This window comes from Drosophila elegans, unplaced genomic scaffold, assembly GCF_018152505.1.
Source record: "Drosophila elegans isolate 14027-0461.03 unplaced genomic scaffold, ASM1815250v1 contig_814, whole genome shotgun sequence".
NCBI classification, from domain to species: domain Eukaryota; kingdom Metazoa; phylum Arthropoda; class Insecta; order Diptera; family Drosophilidae; genus Drosophila; species Drosophila elegans.
The window spans coordinates 18,514,228-18,532,553 of NW_024546167.1; the positions used below are offsets into that span (position 1 = coordinate 18,514,228).

The 18,326-nt window shown below is 38.6% G+C and overlaps 4 protein-coding genes across 5 annotated transcripts; 2 read left to right on the forward strand and 2 right to left on the reverse strand.

The window, feature by feature from the left end:
* The first annotated feature begins 597 nt into the window (after positions 1 to 597).
* Positions 598 to 6,021, forward strand: LOC108147967 (WD repeat-containing and planar cell polarity effector protein fritz). Of its 2 annotated transcripts, none has more exons than XM_017274765.2 (7): positions 598 to 1,358; positions 2,484 to 2,784; positions 3,385 to 4,335; positions 4,395 to 4,903; positions 5,020 to 5,444; positions 5,503 to 5,662; positions 5,718 to 6,021. In XM_017274765.2, the coding sequence occupies exons 1-7, from the start codon at positions 944 to 946 to the stop codon at positions 5,822 to 5,824; spliced, it is 2,868 nt and encodes a 955-aa protein (XP_017130254.1). In that variant the 5' UTR covers positions 598 to 943; the 3' UTR covers positions 5,825 to 6,021. The 2 variants fall into 2 exon arrangements, with proteins under 2 accessions (XP_017130254.1, XP_017130255.1); XM_017274766.2 differs by having other exon boundaries at positions 1,247 to 1,358; positions 2,552 to 2,784.
* On the reverse strand, positions 5,924 to 7,070 carry LOC108147970 (39S ribosomal protein L48, mitochondrial). The gene is made up of 3 exons (XM_017274770.2): positions 6,971 to 7,070; positions 6,810 to 6,908; positions 5,924 to 6,462 (listed from the first exon to the last, which is right to left on the reverse strand). The coding sequence occupies exons 1-3, from the start codon at positions 6,980 to 6,982 to the stop codon at positions 6,028 to 6,030; spliced, it is 546 nt and encodes a 181-aa protein (XP_017130259.1). The 5' UTR covers positions 6,983 to 7,070; the 3' UTR covers positions 5,924 to 6,027.
* Positions 7,071 to 7,099: 29 nt separating this feature from the next.
* Positions 7,100 to 10,848, forward strand: LOC108147968 (transmembrane protein 87A). The gene is made up of 10 exons (XM_017274767.2): positions 7,100 to 7,325; positions 7,397 to 7,457; positions 7,556 to 7,641; positions 7,716 to 7,913; positions 8,357 to 8,515; positions 8,585 to 8,868; positions 9,209 to 9,424; positions 9,486 to 9,606; positions 9,672 to 9,825; positions 9,885 to 10,848. The coding sequence occupies exons 1-10, from the start codon at positions 7,218 to 7,220 to the stop codon at positions 10,109 to 10,111; spliced, it is 1,614 nt and encodes a 537-aa protein (XP_017130256.1). The 5' UTR covers positions 7,100 to 7,217; the 3' UTR covers positions 10,112 to 10,848.
* Positions 10,849 to 10,975: 127 nt separating this feature from the next.
* On the reverse strand, positions 10,976 to 13,074 carry LOC108147969 (F-actin-capping protein subunit beta). Its single transcript, XM_017274768.2, has 2 exons — positions 12,864 to 13,074; positions 10,976 to 12,573 (listed from the first exon to the last, which is right to left on the reverse strand). Exons 1-2 carry the CDS (start codon positions 12,864 to 12,866, stop codon positions 11,746 to 11,748), a joined length of 831 nt encoding a protein of 276 aa, XP_017130257.1. The 5' UTR covers positions 12,867 to 13,074; the 3' UTR covers positions 10,976 to 11,745.
* Positions 13,075 to 18,326: the final 5,252 nt, after the last annotated feature.

An 18,326-nucleotide genomic window follows, 5' to 3' on the forward strand; every position in this document is an offset into this window, starting at 1 on the left:
TTACAGATATTACTTGGGGAGGATCAATGGTGCTTTGGTAAGTTGAAAATGTTTTTTGCTGTTTTACACTCCCATTTTGGATTTCATCGAGGGTTAAACATTGTCATTAGTTTTTCAGCCACATTTTTGTCATGATAAATCATCGCCACATTCTGCTTGATTTGCTTTTTGATCATTTGGAGTTTGAGAAATCTTTAAATATAAATGTTCTATATGGGTCTCCCTTTTTATAACCCTCTTCTTGCTTGTAATTATCGCAGATCCAAAAGCATCCCCAAGTCAAATATGATATGGAGGTGAGTTTAACCGCCAAATACTTTCGATCAAGAGGCTTAATTTTCTTTTCAGTTTTAATTGATTATTTGATTTGCCAGTGCTTTGCTTGTAACTATTCAAAAATGTATATTATTTTTGGTAAATATCCATAACACACTAAAGTTTTATATGTTTTCTTTTCTAGCTTCTTTCAAAGTGCGCAATTTAAATTTATATTTTTTGAGGTGACCATTTCTCAAAGTTCAAGTGACGACTCACTAGAGCAGGAAAAATATCGATATTAAACATCGATTACATCGCTGTAAATATTGATGTTTCTCCACCACTAATTGTGTGTGGCTACCCATCTCTGACGTTTTGAGCAACAAGTTGATTTTATTTTCATAAACAATGTTTTAAAAGGCTAAAAGCGAAGAATAAAGTTATGTTTCGTGGCGTATGTGTGTGCACCCAATCGATTGTGAGCTAGTGAGCAGCTAAAAAGCAGCGTAATTAACCCGGATCTAAAAAAATTAGTGCAATTGGTGCAGCCAATCGAGCAGCTAAACACGCCAACAAATCGAGATCGAGAATTGAGAATTGAGAATCGAGTTGACACCCATATTCCGCGGCCATGCAAATCGAAGTGGCGATCGAGTTGAGGTGATCTGTTTGATGACCTGGAATCATGCTGCTCAGCGAGACGCACTTTTGGACGACGTTGCGGGAGGAGGTGCGGATCAAGAGCCAGGATCTGGGTGCCTTTCGCTACCTTCGCCAGCGGGACAAGGAACAGGAGCAGCAGGACCTCACGTTTCTGGCCAAAAGGGACTACACGGAGCGTCGCAATGGATTGGCCGTTCTCAAGAATAGCAGTCGAAAGGCAGCCGGACGCTTGAAGGACAATCTCAAGAAACTGGAGGATCTGCTGCGCCAGCACAGGATCATCCACTCCGAGTGGCAGGATGCGGCGCAGGTCCTGCTCCTGTTTGCCCACGGATTGATAGCCCACATCTGCGTGGACATCTACACAGGGGACATCCTGCGAATGGTCTTCGAGAAGTATCTGGTGGGCAAACTCGCCTCGGAGATCATCACAGATGGTTAGTAGATCATCAAGATCTCACATGCTCACTATTTTCCCTTTTTCATGTCTACCCTACCCATAATTAAAGCTTGCCCCATTAATCATCATTTCAGCATGTAAATCTCACCTTCTTGTCTTGAAAAAATGCCTCGAAAACTGTTTGAATTCATTTAAATATGAACTGCTTTTATTGCAAAACCTTGTTAACACGCTACATTTAATCAGCTCTCCACGCATAGTTTAAAGTGGTTCTTTTTAACCATCATTAATAGCACTTTGTGTGTTAATCACGTAGAAACTGTAAAGTTCTCATGTAAAACTTTTTATTTTCAATTATTCAAAAATCTTTAAAAAATCTTTTTTTGTAATGACTACTTATTTTTTTAAATCCATTTATTTATACTTTTTTTTAATATTTTGACTATTTAAAATACTTAACGGCAGACAAGATGATTACATTTTAAGGTTTTAAAGACGTTTATTTAAAAGAAAAGTCTTTTATATATATATATATATACACTCTTTAAAAAAAATCAATTTACAAAATTCTTTAGTTTTCATTAATATGTTTTGTCTTAAAAAAAATCTTTCCAAGATTAAAATAGATAATGTTGAGATATGTATTTAAATGCACATATTCTCCACACAATTCTTTCGAAAACAATTCCAAAGACTATCTATCTATCACTAACTAATCAGCCCAATTTGTACTTCAGGGTATTTAGCTATTTATATGTATATAGTATATAGTAAGACACTGCATTTTGGCCTTGCACTTCAGAGCGCTGCTTGTGCAGTTATGGAGAAATTTGCATTGGCAACAAGTGCGACTTGATTTGCACTTTCCCACACCAACACAGCCGCACGCACACATGCAGGGGCATGCAATTATTGTAATTTTTAATTAATCTGCTTGCTTGTTTTGTTGCCTGTAAATATGCGAACCTCCGAACCTCCGCACCTCAGATCCCCCAAGATCCCCCAATCCCCATCGCCAATCCCCGCTAGCTTTCCATGTTTTGTTCGAGGCACTCATTCAGCTTTGTCGCTTGTGTCTCTTTTTTGTTCGTTGTTGGTCTTGTCTTGTGTTGTGTTGTCTTGTGCTCGTCGTCGTCGTTGTCGTTGTCGTCGTCGTCACTAGCTTTTTTCACCCGTTCCCACATCGTCTTGGCCTACAATACCAACCAGCTGACGGTGGTGCATCTGCAGCGGCCGAATGCGCGATCCCAGGGGCCGGAGAAGATCGCCAATATGGATCCGCGCATCTTCCACGTGATCATACCGGGCGCCACGGAACGCAAGCTATCCCGCCACCTCACAGTCAACGGCAGCTTCGATCTGTTCGTGGTCTGGACGCAGTCCTCGCAGAACGAAGTGTACCCCTGGAGGCCAACGATCAGGGATCAGGATCGAGCCAACATACATGTCTTCAAGATTAAGGGGTAAGCTTTGTACACACTGAAAAAAAGAAGAATGTACAATAATGTCAACATGAAAAATTATTATATAATATTATTATATTATCTGCAAAAATGTGGTGTATTTTGTTGTTTTATGTTTTTTGGGCCATTGCACAGTATTAAAACAATATCATTGTATAAATTAAAAGAAAGAAAATGTTGTATTATTTTAATTGACTTTTGAATAGTATTCTAAAAATTAAAATGGTAGAAATTTTATTTTATTTGACTTAATTGACTTTTGAATAGTATTTATATTTTTTTTTGTTAATTCCTTTAATGTATTTTGTTGTTTTAAAAAGTAATGTTCTATCTACAATTCAAGATTAACGATTTTTTTTGTATATTGACAACAACCGTTTAATTTTCAATATTTTGTAATGTATATTTTTAATTTTATTAAATAGATAAAAAAAGAATTTTTAGATATGCAAGAATAAAATATCTGAAAAACAATTATTTATTTTAATGTATTACTATTTTTCTGTCCTGATACATTTTGTATGTAATCTACTATTTTAACTATTTAATTGTAGAATTTAAATGTCTTTTTTAACCCCCCGTTTTAATCTCTTTGCTTAGTTTGCAGCTGGAATCGATTGCCTATTGCTGGTCGGAAAACGACCCACTGTGCGTGGACTTTTTGCGGAGCAGTGAAAGCCAGATCATCACATTGGAGCAGAAGGTGTCCCGCAAGGGCGACATAAGTGCCGAGATCTGCTCCTACGAACTGGCAGCTGGGAAAATGCAACGCACTGCCATTACCTCGATACCGATGGGGGCACAGATCTGCTCGTTTGCCTTCAGTCCCGACCAGGAGAAGCTCTTCTTGGGCAGCATAGATCGGAATATCTGCCTGCATGATCTGGTGCAGCAGTCGACGAAGTACGCCAACCAAATTGAGATTGTGCCCAATCAGTGTGCCTGGCACTGCGACTCCGCCATGCTGTGTGTGGCCAACGAGCGTTCGGTGCTGCAGTGCTTCGATCTGGCCCTGGCCACCATTGGCCATCAGCTGGTCAGCGAGAGTGTGACGCCCGGGAGTCTCCTGGACCTCTCCCACTACTTTGTGGCCCAGCCAACGCTGCTGAGTGTGGCCTTCAGCCGGAAGCCCGATTTGGCCACCTTTAAGCACACCTATGCGCAGACGGACTGCCTGCTTTTGCTGATCTACGAGCAGGGACCACTGGCCTGCATGCGCATCTTTGGCGGCACGGGAATGCGCGGCGATATACACAATTCCGGCCTCACAGCCGATGTAATTGCGGATAAGTATCTGCGATTGCAGCAGCCGGACAGGGCCGTGAATGTCCTGGCCGCCTTGAACTGGGAAACGTACGGAGCCATGTGTCTAATCACGCTGCACAAGATAGCCAACTATGTGTTCTTTGGCGGCGATCAGCGAAGACCTCGCATCGAACTGATGGCCAGAGCCTTGAAGACTTTTGCCCACACGCTTTCCGAGGAGACAAAGGATGAGTTCAGCGATCAGGTGTACGATCTGAAACGTCGCTTTTGTTTCTTTCTGCTGCGGTAAGCTAAGGTTACCTATATATCTCTAAATAAATACTAATTTATTTGTTTATCGCTAGCAAAAACCTTTTCGCCGAGGCCCTTGAAATTGCCCAGGATGTGGCCGACTATGACATTTTCATGGACCTGTACAATCTAACCAAGTGCATCTCTAGCCTGGGCGAATTTTCCCAGGTGGCCTTCAGTCAGGCAGCTGCCATAATTCATGAGGAAGACCGTGCCAATGGCAATCTTAGCCTGACCTGCGACCTCCGCTCCGAGTCGGCCTGTTCGCTGTCCACCTGCTCGGATTTATTGCGAGGTCAGGGAGCAGGATCAGGATCAGGATTAGCAACAGGATTGAAGCCAGTGCAGCCGCAGCAGGTCCTGAAGAACTATGTGCCACCGCTGCCCTCGTTCAAGTCGAAGGTTTTCAATGCAGAGATGATCAAGATCAACATACCCAAACCGGAGTTGAGGCCGCCTTTGCCAAAAGTTTCGATAGCACCACCAACTACTTCATTGGCGAATCTCTCCCTGAAAAGCAACCATCTACAGCAAGCGCCTGTAAAAAGCTCAAACTCAAATGGTAAGAAAACTAGACTATAATTAATTTTAATTGTATTTATTATTTACTGTCCTACTGTCTATTACTACAAGTAGCTGTCTAAGTTATTTATGTCTCTCAAATTTCTGTATCTACAGGTAACGTGTGGTCCCAGGATGTGCCCGATCAGACGGTGGGTCTCCCCATGCCCAGCAGTCCACTGCCTCGTCTCCAGCCCCCAAACAATTCGGATCAAGGCACCCACCAACTTGGTCAATTCAACGCAATGCCAACATCGCCTTTACCAGCAGCAGCAGCAGCAGCAGCAGCAGCGGCACAATATCAGCCCAAGTTCTACCAGCATCCGCTTGTCTCTGGCAACATACCCGCCATGCTGACCTCTGTGTCCAATGAGGACTTCCAGAAGCGCCTGCTGCTGAAGAAGCCAACGGCATCGATATTGTCCAATCCGGCCAATCCAGCTCCCACGAACGGAGAGGCAGCCACGCCGACTGCCAAGTCACAAACGGCAGAAAAGAACAAAGTCAAGTTCTCCGACACAATTCAAGTAGCTGTGGTGCCGGTAAGGCTACTTTAAAATTCAAAATGTCTATGTTTTTAAATGCTTATTTATCCAACAGGAGATTCCTCGCAAGGAGAAGCCTATGCCGCCGAAGAGAAATGGTTATTCGAGGCCAGCAGCGCGGCATTTGACCAATCCTAAAAAGGAACTGGCTGACAGTTTGCCGCTTTGTCATCCCAACGATGAGTATCTAAAGGATTTCAATCCCATCACCACAAGTAAGTTGAATGTTCAATTAAATGCTATATGTGTTATACAACTTATATATTGAAGATGTGAACAAACCACCAATTCGACGTCGCGAAGAGGAACAAAAGCAGAGCAGCAGTAAGGGCGCCAACTCCTCCTCCATCAAAGTGGTGCACTTCGGTGTGGTGTAACAATTGATAGAGCAATCCCCAAGATGAAACCATTTCTTGCTTAAGAGCCGCGTCTTCCACTCGTTTGTAACCATTGCCGTCCCACAGTTAGTGCAAAGCTTTAAATAGGAAAGTTTTTATTCATAGGTTCTCTCTTTCTCTACTCTCTACACTTTACACACACAGGTTACTTATTAAAAATATATAATGTTTGCCAAGTCGGCCTACTTCTTCTTGAAGGTGGTGGGTCCGCCCATGCGTTCCAGCTCGTCCTTGAGGTCCAGTAGCTCCTTGTCCGGCACATAGCGTCGCTCCTCGCAGTCATCGGTGTGCTCCTGGACCCTCAAGCTCACTCCTTCGGGCAGGGCTGCCTGGGCGAGTCGCAGGAATTGCGGATAAACCGGAGCATCCACGTTGTTTAGCTGCAAATTGCGCTCGTAGGTGGTCAGCTTGTACTCGGACTCGATGACCGTGGAGTTGGGCCGCAATCGCTGCACCTGCGTCTGCTGCGGCGGCAGGGCATAGCAGTCGGACACGTCCAGGTCCAGATACTCGGCCACTCCGTGCAGGAACCGCTGGTAGCTCTCCAACTGCGGATAGTCGTAGCCTTTGATTTGCACATTCAGGCTGTCGTACTGCGGGAATTTCGGTTTGAGGGACTGCAATTGAGAAAAGAATGGAGTTTATAAGGTAGTGATAGGGTTTGTGTATTCCTTCCAGGAATATGGATTGTAAGGGACTATCTGCCAAAGGTTAACCAAGAGAATTTACAAAAATATTAAATTAAATTTAATTTTCAATCTATTATCACGGGGTTTTGAGAACTGAAAGAATTCAGGGAAACATCTGAGATATCATGGTAAAACAACCTGGTAACTAAAACCAGATATGTTTACTCACAAACAAATGCTTGTAGAATCAAAGAGGATGTCTTACTTTAGGGAAACTATAAAACACCTTGCAATAAACCAAAAACAATTGACAAATAAATGAATTAAAATCACACCTCCAGATAATCCGGTTCATAAACACTGCCACTTGTGCTCCTCACAGCTGTTGTTGTGGCTTTCGGCACTTGCAGCGTTAAACGCACACTTGGAATCAACTAAAATTAACAAAATAATATAATTTTAATAAACAATTTAATACAATTTGATGTTTATTTACCCTGCGTAACATTTTTTTGGTGTTTCGTGTTTCCAATTGGCAACTAAAGTCAGGTTATATCACATCAGCTGTTGGCATGCAGCCACACTGAAGTGCGGTGTTTGTGGTTTTCACCCAAACACAGGTACGGTCACACTTGACATAGCCAGCCGAATAGAAGAGGAAAATATTTGTATTTGTATTTACTCTACGATCCATTGTACGCACATAAAACACGTAGTATTCGCTCGATTTCGAAGTCTACAAAATGCAGGGAACGGCAACGATATTGTTAGTTGCGTTGGCGCTACTTTTTGGCCCAGATACAACGGCCGGAAAATCAGATCCGGGCATTGTGGAAGTCCCGGTGACAACGGTAAGAACATGGGAATATATTGTAGCAACTGGAAAGTAATGTGGCATAATTGAGTTGTTTTATCCTTCCAGGACTTTCCCAGCATTCGGGAACAGCGTCCGCTTTTGGCCAATACGAAAATCTACGCTCAAAGTGAGTATTATTAGCATGGTAGGGGCCGAAAACGCGTGACGAATGCACCTTGGTTAATCACACCTTTCCACATCCACATCCACATCCAATGTTTCCAGTCAAGGGCTGCAAGTCCCATGTGGAGACCAATCTAACTGTAACCTTCCGGCTGACGGAGCACCCCTGCATCTACGATGATCGCCGTGTGGGTACCCTATTTCTATACCTCCAAATCTCAGCTTATAACCTTCTTTTTTCTGTTCTGTTGTTCTGAAACAGCTTCAGACAATCTCCAAAGATAGTGCTCTGCAGCATAACAGCAGCATCAATAATGTCATTACCGAGGTCACCAAAACATATCCCTGCAATGGACTCATTGTCCTGGCAATGGATAAGGATAAACCGGTTGAAGGAGGAGTGGCTACCGGAACGCCGGAACCCAAACATCCCATGCTGGAGAACAAACACCCACTTTCGGTAAATTCCAAATGAATCAGCGCGAAAACTGCTAGACATCAACTACCAATCCAAACAAGCCAAAACATTTCAGCTTTCTGCCTTATCAGTCACAGCTTATCGTTTCTCCAAAAACAGGGTACTCTAAACAGAAGTAGGGCATACCGGTTTTAAGGATATCTTGGTATACTTCCGATCACTTATGGTCATATAAAGAGGGTACTTTAAAAAGAAGTAAAGCATATTAAAAAGTCTTCCGTTAGGATTTCTGCAATAATAAAAAAGAGGCATTTGAACAAATGATGATTACTTTTAAATAACTATAAGCACATAATTTTAATATGTTGTTAGTAACTCTTAGGCGACTTATCGCTTTTTCGGGCACTTAAAGTAGTTTTATTTTATTTAGGGAAGCAAAAATGCTTGCCACGCGGTAATAAATAAACACTCCCATTTCCTTTCAGCCCACAACAAACCCGATTGCGAGCGTGAAGGAGGATGGCATCTACGAGATTGAGGTGATCATCGCAGTGGGGCCAGTCGCCCAGATCACTGCCGTAGTTCACCTCCAATTCCTGGGTCCACACGGCTATATCTCGGCCATAGATTGGCCATTTCTGCCGGTATGTGGATGAGTTGTTCCAAAGTGCTCACATTGTTTATACAAAATGTATTTTTGTTTGCCTCCCCAGTTCTATTTAATCATGTGCATTGTTTATGTGATATTTGGCATCATTTGGCTGTTTGTTTCCTTCGCCCAATGGCGGGATCTGCTGAGAATTCAGTTCTGGATTGGTGGCGTCATTCTGCTGGGCATGCTTGAAAAGGCCTTCTTCTATGCCGAGTATCAAACGCTGACGAACAAAGGAGTTGCCGTGCAGCATGCCGAACTAGTTGCCGAATTTGTGTCCTGTGCCAAGCGCACGCTGGCCAGGATGCTGGTCATCATCATGAGTCTCGGCTTTGGAATTGTCAAGTGAGTGGAGCAAGCAACAGATTTATCAACAAGAACTCGTTCCTAGTTAATTAATTCAAATAGTTGTAATAGTTGATAATGAACGACTAGCTAGTGTTTCTTAGAAATTCTGATTACACTGGCCTACAAAATGAAGTCTATAAAATATTTGTCCTGTTTTCATAACTATTTGATTTGTTATCTCCATTTGTACTTGATCGATTTCGGTCAGCGATAGATGTCGACTTAATTTTGTAAGCCAGTGTTATAGTAGTCATCACCTTTCCTAGAGCAAATAGCCTAAGTAAAAATAGGGAAACCACACAGTCATACAATTTGTAATCTATTCCATCTTTTTCAGACCCCGTTTGGGACCCATGTTGCATCGGGTGGTGGGCATTGGTACCCTCTACTTTGTGCTGGCCTGCGTGGAAAGTTATTTGCGTATTACCAATGTGAAGACCGATCGCAGTGAGCTGCTGGTGGCCAGCATTCCATTGGCTGTTCTAGACACAGGAATCTGCTGGTGGATCTTTACCTCGTTGGTGCAAACCACTCGCACACTCAGACTAAGGAGGTGACTAAATCAATAGTTTATACTCCATTCTCATTGCTCTAACATAATATACACATTTCAGGAACATGGTCAAGCTATCGCTGTATAGGCACTTTACCAACACGCTGATCTTTGCTGTTATCGCTTCCGTCATCTTCATGCTCTTTGCTTTGCGTTTGCGTAGGATCGAGAACTGTACGCCTGTGAGTTGACTATGGATGAAGATGGAGCTGCGAGCTCAGTTTTAACGATTTCACGCTTCATTTAGGGCTGGCGTGACATTTGGATCGATACTGGCTTCTGGCACATTCTGTTTTCGGTGCTGCTGCTGGTGATTATGATACTATGGCGACCCACGAATAACAATCAGCGCTATGCTTTCACGCCATTGCTGGATAATCCAGAGGATGAAGACGATGAGGGTATGGCTAGAGATGGAAAGTAACCTGTAAACATTAACTAATTGAGACCTATTTCACAGACGAAGAGGATCAGTTTGTGGCCGATGCGTATGGTGTGAAAATGCGCGGCCAAAATGGAACGCCAAAGACGTCGACCAACTCGCGAAATGCCACGAACAACGAGGAGGATGACCTGCGCTGGGTGGAGGAGAACATACCCTCCTCGATGGGGGATTCGGCTTTGCCTATCCTAGACTCGGACGAGGAAATCATCAACACCAAGTTTGAGGTTTCGAAAATGCAATAAGCTGTGACATTCGCTGGACCGAAGAGACTTTCTACGCATATTTTTGCACATTCACACATCTGCGTGTCACCATCGCCAGCAGCAAAGCTATGTATTTTTTTTTATTCTATTCGCCATCGAGGAGAGGGAAACTTTTACTGCTGCTGGACGGAAAAATTGCCGCGCTGCGCTGACATAGACACAGATCTTCCAAATTTTCGAGACACAGTTTTTGTCCGGCCACGCCTTCTGAGAACCCGTGTAAAATAATGTACGTACTTGTAGTTCCTTCTACGCGCACGTCCTCCCCCCTCTAAATAAACCTAACTTATTCATAACACCTAGCCTAAGTTGTAGATAAAACTACGCGACGAACCGTAAAGCTTAATTTATAAACTTCGACTTCGATTCTATTGTTGATCCCATAAGTACACTGGCTTATTTGTGTATGAGCGAGTAAACTGTTGTCGCCTCATTGTATATAGTTGGTAACACACACAAGAAAGAAAAAAAAACTGAAACTATCTATATAAATGTATGAGTATTATGTAATAACTATGATAAAAAGCGAAAAATCTTTAACTTCAACTACTTGCTGATAACTAAAATGATTAAAAAGTAATTGTCTAAGTAAGCACACAATCACTGGCGACACACACACACACACACCTCAACGTATTTAAATATATTTTTAATCAAAGCGGTTTAAGATTTTCATAAATAAATGCAATCGTATCTTAAAGGTAGCCATGAACCAATATCCATATCTTTTTGTTTGATTTGTCAAGACAAGTTTTTCCCATTAAACGAGATAAAAGAGTTCGTATCTTATCTTCTACAGAAAGCTAAATATGTGTAATTCCCCCCCAATTAAAACAGCAAAAGTAATAATTCAATATTTATTAGTTTTCTCTTTGTATAAAATTTCTCTTTTTCCAAATTTTTTATTTAAAAAAAAAGTATTAAGTAAAGAAGAGAAGGTAATGTGCATTTCCTCAGATAATACAATCACAAAGCGATTTCAGTTAATGTTTTGTTTGCTTCGAGCTCTTACTGGTTAGAGTACACAAACACACACACGCAATACACAAAGTCACAATTAAGAAACACAATATATTTTATTCGCGGAGAAATTAAGAATATGAAACTGAAATGCCTCGACTTCGGTTATTACAAATAAGATACAAATACTTATGGATACTGTCTTGCGGGGCGGCGAAGTTGGCATTTTAGGCTGAACTATGTATTTTTTGGATGCAGAGCGCGACTCTAGATTAGCAACAATATGTGTGTGTGTGTGGGGGGACAAATTTACATTAGTATTGTTTTTTGTTGTGGTGTAACAATTTTCATTTCGTTTCATGTAACAAATTTACTGCCTAGAAATGCGTATTTAATATTTTGTAGTCTGCGTTTTTTTCGTGGACCAGGCTAAGAGGTGTTTATACTCTATATACTCTATGAAAAAGAGTGTGAAATAGTAGGGAATTGTTTTGAATATTATGGAAATGATATATATTCCATTTAGATAATATTACAATTCACTTGGTATTTAACACTTTTAAGGAGACAGTCTTGCATAGAAGGACACCCCCGCAGCCTGGTGGTTTATGTGGTTTTATGTGGTTTATTCAGCCCTCAGCCGCTCCAGTTGCTCAGTTCGAATCGGGCTTGACATTGCGCCGCAGGATGGCCGCTGCCAGGTCCTGTTTCATGGCCGCCTGCTGGCGTTGATCTGCCAGCGACTGTGTGCTCCGCAGCCCGTTGACAATGTCCTTGGTCTTGCCAAAGTAGATCTCGTTCAGCGTGTTCCTGATCTTGTTCTCCATCTCCTCGACCATCTTGCCAATGTTGGCTATGTGCGGCGACGACTCACTCACATTTGCATCCTGTTCCTGCTGCCGCGTGAGGCTGCCGCCCAAGTTCATGGTCCCCGAACCCTGTTTGTGGGTCTGCAGCCACAACATGGCCGTCGACGTTAGCTTGTAGTGGGCCGTTCGGCCAGTGGTTTTCTCCTGCACCTCCACCACATGTATGGAATCCCAGCAGCCCCGGATCATCTTGCTGCCATCTCCCGCCTTCTTGATCAGTATAACAGCGGCAAATCCATGATCCAGATCCCATAGATACACGGAGGACACGCCACCCTCGTAGTACATGTCCCTGTACTGATCGAACGCATAGTTGGCCTCGATCTCCAGTTTTCTCAGCCGCTCCGAGGGCATTTGGCCATCCTCCAGCGGCGGATAGTAGGAGTTCGACCAGGGCGATCTGTACGAATCACCATCCCTATTGTAATCACACAGCAGATAGTCCTTGCCATGCTCCTTATCCTTGGCTATCTTAAGTGGTTGATCCACGGAGGAGAGCAAATCCTCGCAGAGATCGGGTGCCAAATCGATCAGATCAATCAGGTTCTTCTCGATTTGCTGGGGCGGCAGTCGTCGCATCAGATCCAGCGCACAATCCATTTGCATTTCAGACTGAAAAGAGTTAGTTGCAAATAGACGGCTTTAAAAATTGAGTCACTGAGCAGCGGCGATAAGGAATGTGACCAAAAAGTCCCTCAATTTCGGAATGCCACCCGGCAATATTGGACTACCATATATGGGCATTATTTTCAGGTCACCGCCCTTTGCAAATTCACTTCTTTGTCAAGTTCTAAACACAACAAAAACACTAATTCTTTGAGAAATGGGCGGTAGCCACTTAAATCCACCGTTTGTTGGCCCTGTTTTTTTTCTTCTTACCATTTAACACTAGTATTACTCACCATTTTGATACTTTTTTGCTTTCCCTTTGTTTTTGATCAAGTGTACACTTCTCTTAGCTCAACTTTAAGTTCGTGGGGACAGGCCGATCTTAAATTTAGCTAGAATAATACGTTTTTATTGCAAGTAATTGCACTAAATTGACACTTTTCTTTATTATTAAGATTGGATTTTTTATATTTCTGCTGTGGTGGTCGGGTGTGACCAGTTACGCGAAAATACTTAACAATAACTTGTATGTATTATTAAAAATACCGTCATCTATCCGATACTCAAACCAAAATACTTAATATTTATACCCTCGAAAATTTAGAAACGGGTTCCATCATGAAAATGGCAAAAAATCAAGCCGAAATCACAATCTAAGTTTTATATGCATAGTTTTAGAGACTGAAGCCCCAATACCTTAAAGATATGCCATTTTGAAATCGGAAACTTATGGAATTAATACTGCAGGTTCTTGGTTCCATTTTTACCATGACTTTTTTCGGAAATGAATTAACAAGTTATGTCAAAATATTACAAAATTAAAGTTTTAAAACAAAATTGAAATGCAACTTTTTAGAGGCTTAAGCCACAAGACTTTAAAGATATACAACTTTGAAATCGGATGCGTAAAAGAAAAGTTATGGATTTAGAACTGCAGGTTTTTGGTCACTTTTCTGCAAAGACGATGTTTTCGGAGATTTAGAAAGGGGTTACATCATAAAAATGGCAAAAAATCGACCCGAAATTACAAACCAATCTATTAATGCAGAATTGTAGAGACTGAAGCCCCAATACCTCAAAGATATGCCATTTTGAAATCGGATGTTTGCAAGAAAAGTTATGGAATTAAAAGTGCAGGCTTTTTGTACCTTTTTTACAGTGATTTTTTTCGGAAATTAATTAGAAGATATGTCAAAAAATAAAAAGTACAATATTTAACAACAAAATTTAAATGCAAATTTTTAAAGGCTTAAGCCACAAAAGTTTAAAGATATACATCAAGGAAATCGGATGCGTGAAAGAAAAGTTATGGATTTAGAACTGCAGGTTTTTTGTCACTTTTTTAGAAAAAGACAGTTTTTTTAAATTTAAAAAATTACAAAAAATCGACCCAAAGTTATAAACCATTTATTTAACCTACAAATGTTTTTTTTTTAGAAATGTTTCCTGTTATGTGCTGTTAAACTTTAAATTAAAAATGCCCTTTTTCCCCCAAATAAAACCAAGCGAAATTTTTGTTTTTATTATATTTTAGCAACAAGTTTATTGAATTTAGTTTCGTTCATATACTTTTTATGCTTAATTCCATTCTGGTTGCCCAACTTCCATTCCGTGTTTTGTGAGTTTCTGTTACAATGCGTTTGGTTTTTGTTTACGATTTCGTGTTCTGTGACTGTTGGTTTTAGCTTACTCGTAGTTTTTTTTAATATGTTACACAAAAATGTATGGCATAATCGTAAATTTTTTATCCGAGTTAATGTTTAAAATATATTTTAAGCTGCTTCGCTTGCGTATTCTTCAGATATACATACATACATATTTAAAAATCATATGGCTGCTCCGAAAGTGTGCTCGATCCTTGGACTTTTTTGAATTTTTACATTAACTTTAGCCAAATATGCGTGTGGGTTTTTTGCTTCGTTATTTAGTAAGTAGTTCAGTAAACTTAATTAATCGCTTTTGGTTTTAGATTTCCGCTTCGAATACGCGTGTAGGTGTGTATACTTCGACCATATACATAAATGTAAAATCTCAGACTTTAATTTTTAACTAAGGTTCACTACTACATACAGAAATCGTTCAGAGAAATGTGAACTAAATCGAAGGTTTTCCATTTTTGTCGCAGCTTTAGTTTCATTTAGCCTGGGTAAACGGTTACAGGTGTATTTGTAAAATAAGGGCAGGTTGTTTCACTAATCTCGAATAACTTAGATAATTATAATTTGTATTTCTTACTTGTTCTTTTGAAGTTTAATATTTCGGCTAATTAAATATTTATTTACTTATGCTCTGTCGCATTCTTAGACATTGTGCCAATTAATCGAAATCAAAAGCGGTTTCTCAGATAATAATAAATACATAACTCCATTTTTCAATCGTATTTCGTATTTTCATATTTCTCGTTTTTTTTTCGCTCAATAATTATGCAACATTCGCTTATCAACGCTTCGACAATCAAATGTAATCACAGTTTTATGTTTTCCTTCTTTATATAAACTCATTTTCATTTAGCTATTTATTTGACTATTTTTTTTCTTGTTGTAGTTGTTGCGTGTGTTTTTGTAAGTGTATGTCTGTATGTTTGTTTGTTGTAGTTGTTCTTGATTTTGTGTGGGTGGTAGAACTAAAAAATATTTAAAAGAGTGGTAAGGTAAGAACATGCTTAGTCCTCATGTGCTTCAAAAACTCACCTAACTTCTCAATCTTCCCCTCAATCTCAATCTCGATCTCAATCTAAATCCCATTCCATGCTTATGAACATCTCAACTCACTGATCCTTTCCATGATCGCATTATTAGATTATTAATACTATTACGTATTTAGAAAACTTTAAGAATATTGCACAACTTGTGAAAATGTTGACTTGACTGCCGTTCTCATTTAGTTATAAGTTTTTAAAAATATTTCATTTAATATTTAATACCTGAGTTGTTCATAATCGTTTCGCATGATTATAACATCCGTTTTCGAATGCCTTTTTTGTTTATTATTATTTTAATCGTAATACATATCGAAAAAAGTTTTTGTTTTTATGTTTGTATTAAATGCATGTATACATCGTCGTGAGTCTTGATAATGCCCTGAGTTTGCTCCAAACGGATTTGCGTTTTTTTAAAACTATTTTCTTTTTATGTTTAACCTCTTTTACATTTACATTTACATCATATTCACGTAAAGTACATTTCAATACACATTGGCATGCGTATCGAATTTGCTTCTCAAGTGGACCGTTGTCTTCTTTTGAATTTAAATGGTTAAAATTTCGTTTGGGTAATTCGAAAACTCTTCAGTTCAGAACAAAGTAAATCGAATGATAATATCATGTGTAATTCAAGTTCTGTTGCTGTTTAGATATTTAAAATAAACAAAAAATGTGGGTAAAATAAAGAGGATGAAACTGAATTTCAATCAATTCTTAAAAGTCACACCAACTGTCTCTTTTTTCAAACCGAGACAGTTATCCTTAAAATTTTAACTTTATACTTTATGCCGAAAAATTTGTACGATTTCTTCTTCATCGATACTTCGTCGCTATATATATTTAATTAATTTTAATTTATCTGCTAAATTTTGTTTGTTTTACCTGAAATTTTGTACTCGTCATTGTTCCAAAAGTTTTTTTTTTGTATGTCTTTAAGTGTGACTTTATACACAATAAAATGAAAAGTTTAAATTGAAAACAAAGCAAAGGGTGTAAGAAATATAACAAAAAAAAGTATACAAATACACACATACATTAAATATAATTTGTACTTGCTTCGATTTATCGTGATAGACAAACTTACAACAACTTGATTTACACATTGAGAGGAGATGGGAATATATAGTCGTACAACTAATTTCATTAAGCATTTGCATTTTCATATCTCCAAATTTCGTATTGAACTGAACTGTTAAGTTGCTTAGGCCTAAACACAATATTTTTCATTTTTAAATTACTTTCGATAGTCGTAAACTTTAGTATACATATTTTCGTTACATTTATTAGTTTTTTGGGGGACACTAAGTTCGTCGGGGGCAAAATCAAATCAATCGGGTCCAAAAACGTTGTCAGTACTGTAGGGGATAAGAATTTTGTTTAGTGTTCAATTTAGTGGTTAACCAATAAAAATTGCCAATTATGAGATGTTTTGTGTTTTTTTTTCTGGGGTTTAACATTTATTTAGTTGCATTTTGTTTTTTAGCATTTACGTGTGTATATATTATAAATTTAGATTTTATCATATAATTGTTACAAATTAGAAAAAATGTGCAAACAAGCCAATTTGTTGTGGTCGAACAGAACGAAAAATGATACAAAAATATATGTTACATTATTTTGCCTCTTAAACTTAAACTGGGGTTTGTGCTCCTTTTCTCCTTTTCTCCATTTGTTTTTATTTTATAGTTATTTGAAATAACTTAGGTAAAGTAAGCATATAAGGGGATTAAGGGGAATCGGTTCTATTGTCGCAAAATTATATTAAAAGAGAAAAGTAATCGTAAGTACAATTGGCTTGTTGAGGGGCATTGATTTTCATTTTCGTGTTATTTTGCTTCTTGACATTTCACGCTAAATATTAATAGAAAAACAATTACTAACAAAAATATATAACAAAAATTACATCGAGCTCTTACAAAATGTGTGTTTCGGTGCACTAAATTTCACATTAAATTGAACTTAAATTTTGTTTTGTACCTGTGCACACTATTATTTATATATCGTTACATTTATTATATATTTGTATTCTTGTTACAGCTTCAATTTTGTTTTATGGGTTTCTTTTCTTAATAATTAATTTATACAACTCAAGGAGGGGTAAAAGGTAACTAAAAATTACTGAAAAATTACGAATATACAATACACAATTCATTTTCGTTTAATTTATTTTATGTACATTAATTGTTTGATTTCGTGACTTTTCTTTAGTCGACGTTATTTTGTGTGCTTTACTGTACTGTACGCTCTAAATGCAAAATGGCGACATTTGTGTTTATTTTTTACGTTTAGATTAAGTTAATTACGCTCTCTGGGATTTTTCTTTCGATTTGTTTTGTTTGCAAACATATTTTACAAAGAAATTATTTTACGCCGCTTGTCGAAAAGTTTGGCCTAAAATCTGATTACAGATAAAAGTATTTTTGCTTTTTCATTTTTTTGTTTTTTTAAATAAAATTTTTATGTATAATTGATGCACATGCAAAGAGTTTTGCTCGTGCCTAATGTTTGTTATAATTTTAATTTTTTTTCTTTAGCCAAAAGTTTAAGCCTAAAATGTTTGTTTCGTAAAGTGTTTGCTTATTTACGCAAGTTTCTTTTAGAAAATGTTTCTCTTCGTTTAGCAAAATGTTTTCCATCTCGTGTTGATTTTTTTTGTTTTTAATTTTATAACCTTTTAGGGTTTGCTTTGAATTTAATTTAATTTAAATTTTTTTCTTTGCTTCAGAACTTGTTTTAGTTTGGCCATTGGACTTGGCTCAAGCAAAAGTATACCATTTACTGGGATCGTTTCTTTAATTTTTTTGTGGATTTTTCATTCCTTTTTGGGGTAAATTTTGTAGCCTTAAATAATTTCTTTGTATTTTTGTTTATAGTTAGATTATAAAGAGTTACGTTTGTTTATTTGTTTTGTTTTGTTTTTTTTTGTTGGTTTGCCTCATTTAGTTGCTTTGCCGAAATTGATGTATACAAATGATCTTAATCCTGGTCATAAATATCGCCTACATCTGCTCTCTACACATACATAGTAAAAGTTTTGGATATTTTCGTATAATTA

Excerpts from the sequence above, each read along its gene's own strand:
- LOC108147967 (XM_017274765.2), top strand. The coding sequence starts at position 944 with ATGCTGCTCAGCGAGACGCACTTTTGGACGACGTTGCGGGAGGAGGTG. Across the intron at positions 1,359-2,483 it reads CTCGGAGATCATCACAGATG|CTTTTTTCACCCGTTCCCAC; the intron begins GTTAGTAGATCA and ends CGTCGTCACTAG. Across the intron at positions 2,785-3,384 it reads CATGTCTTCAAGATTAAGGG|TTTGCAGCTGGAATCGATTG; the intron begins GTAAGCTTTGTA and ends CTCTTTGCTTAG.
- LOC108147970 (XM_017274770.2), bottom strand. Across the intron at positions 6,463-6,809 it reads ATGAACCGGATTATCTGGAG|TCCCTCAAACCGAAATTCCC; the intron begins GTGTGATTTTAA and ends TCTCAATTGCAG.
- LOC108147968 (XM_017274767.2), top strand. The coding sequence starts at position 7,218 with ATGCAGGGAACGGCAACGATATTGTTAGTTGCGTTGGCGCTACTTTTT. Across the intron at positions 7,458-7,555 it reads TACGAAAATCTACGCTCAAA|TCAAGGGCTGCAAGTCCCAT; the intron begins GTGAGTATTATT and ends CAATGTTTCCAG. Across the intron at positions 7,642-7,715 it reads GCATCTACGATGATCGCCGT|CTTCAGACAATCTCCAAAGA; the intron begins GTGGGTACCCTA and ends GTTCTGAAACAG.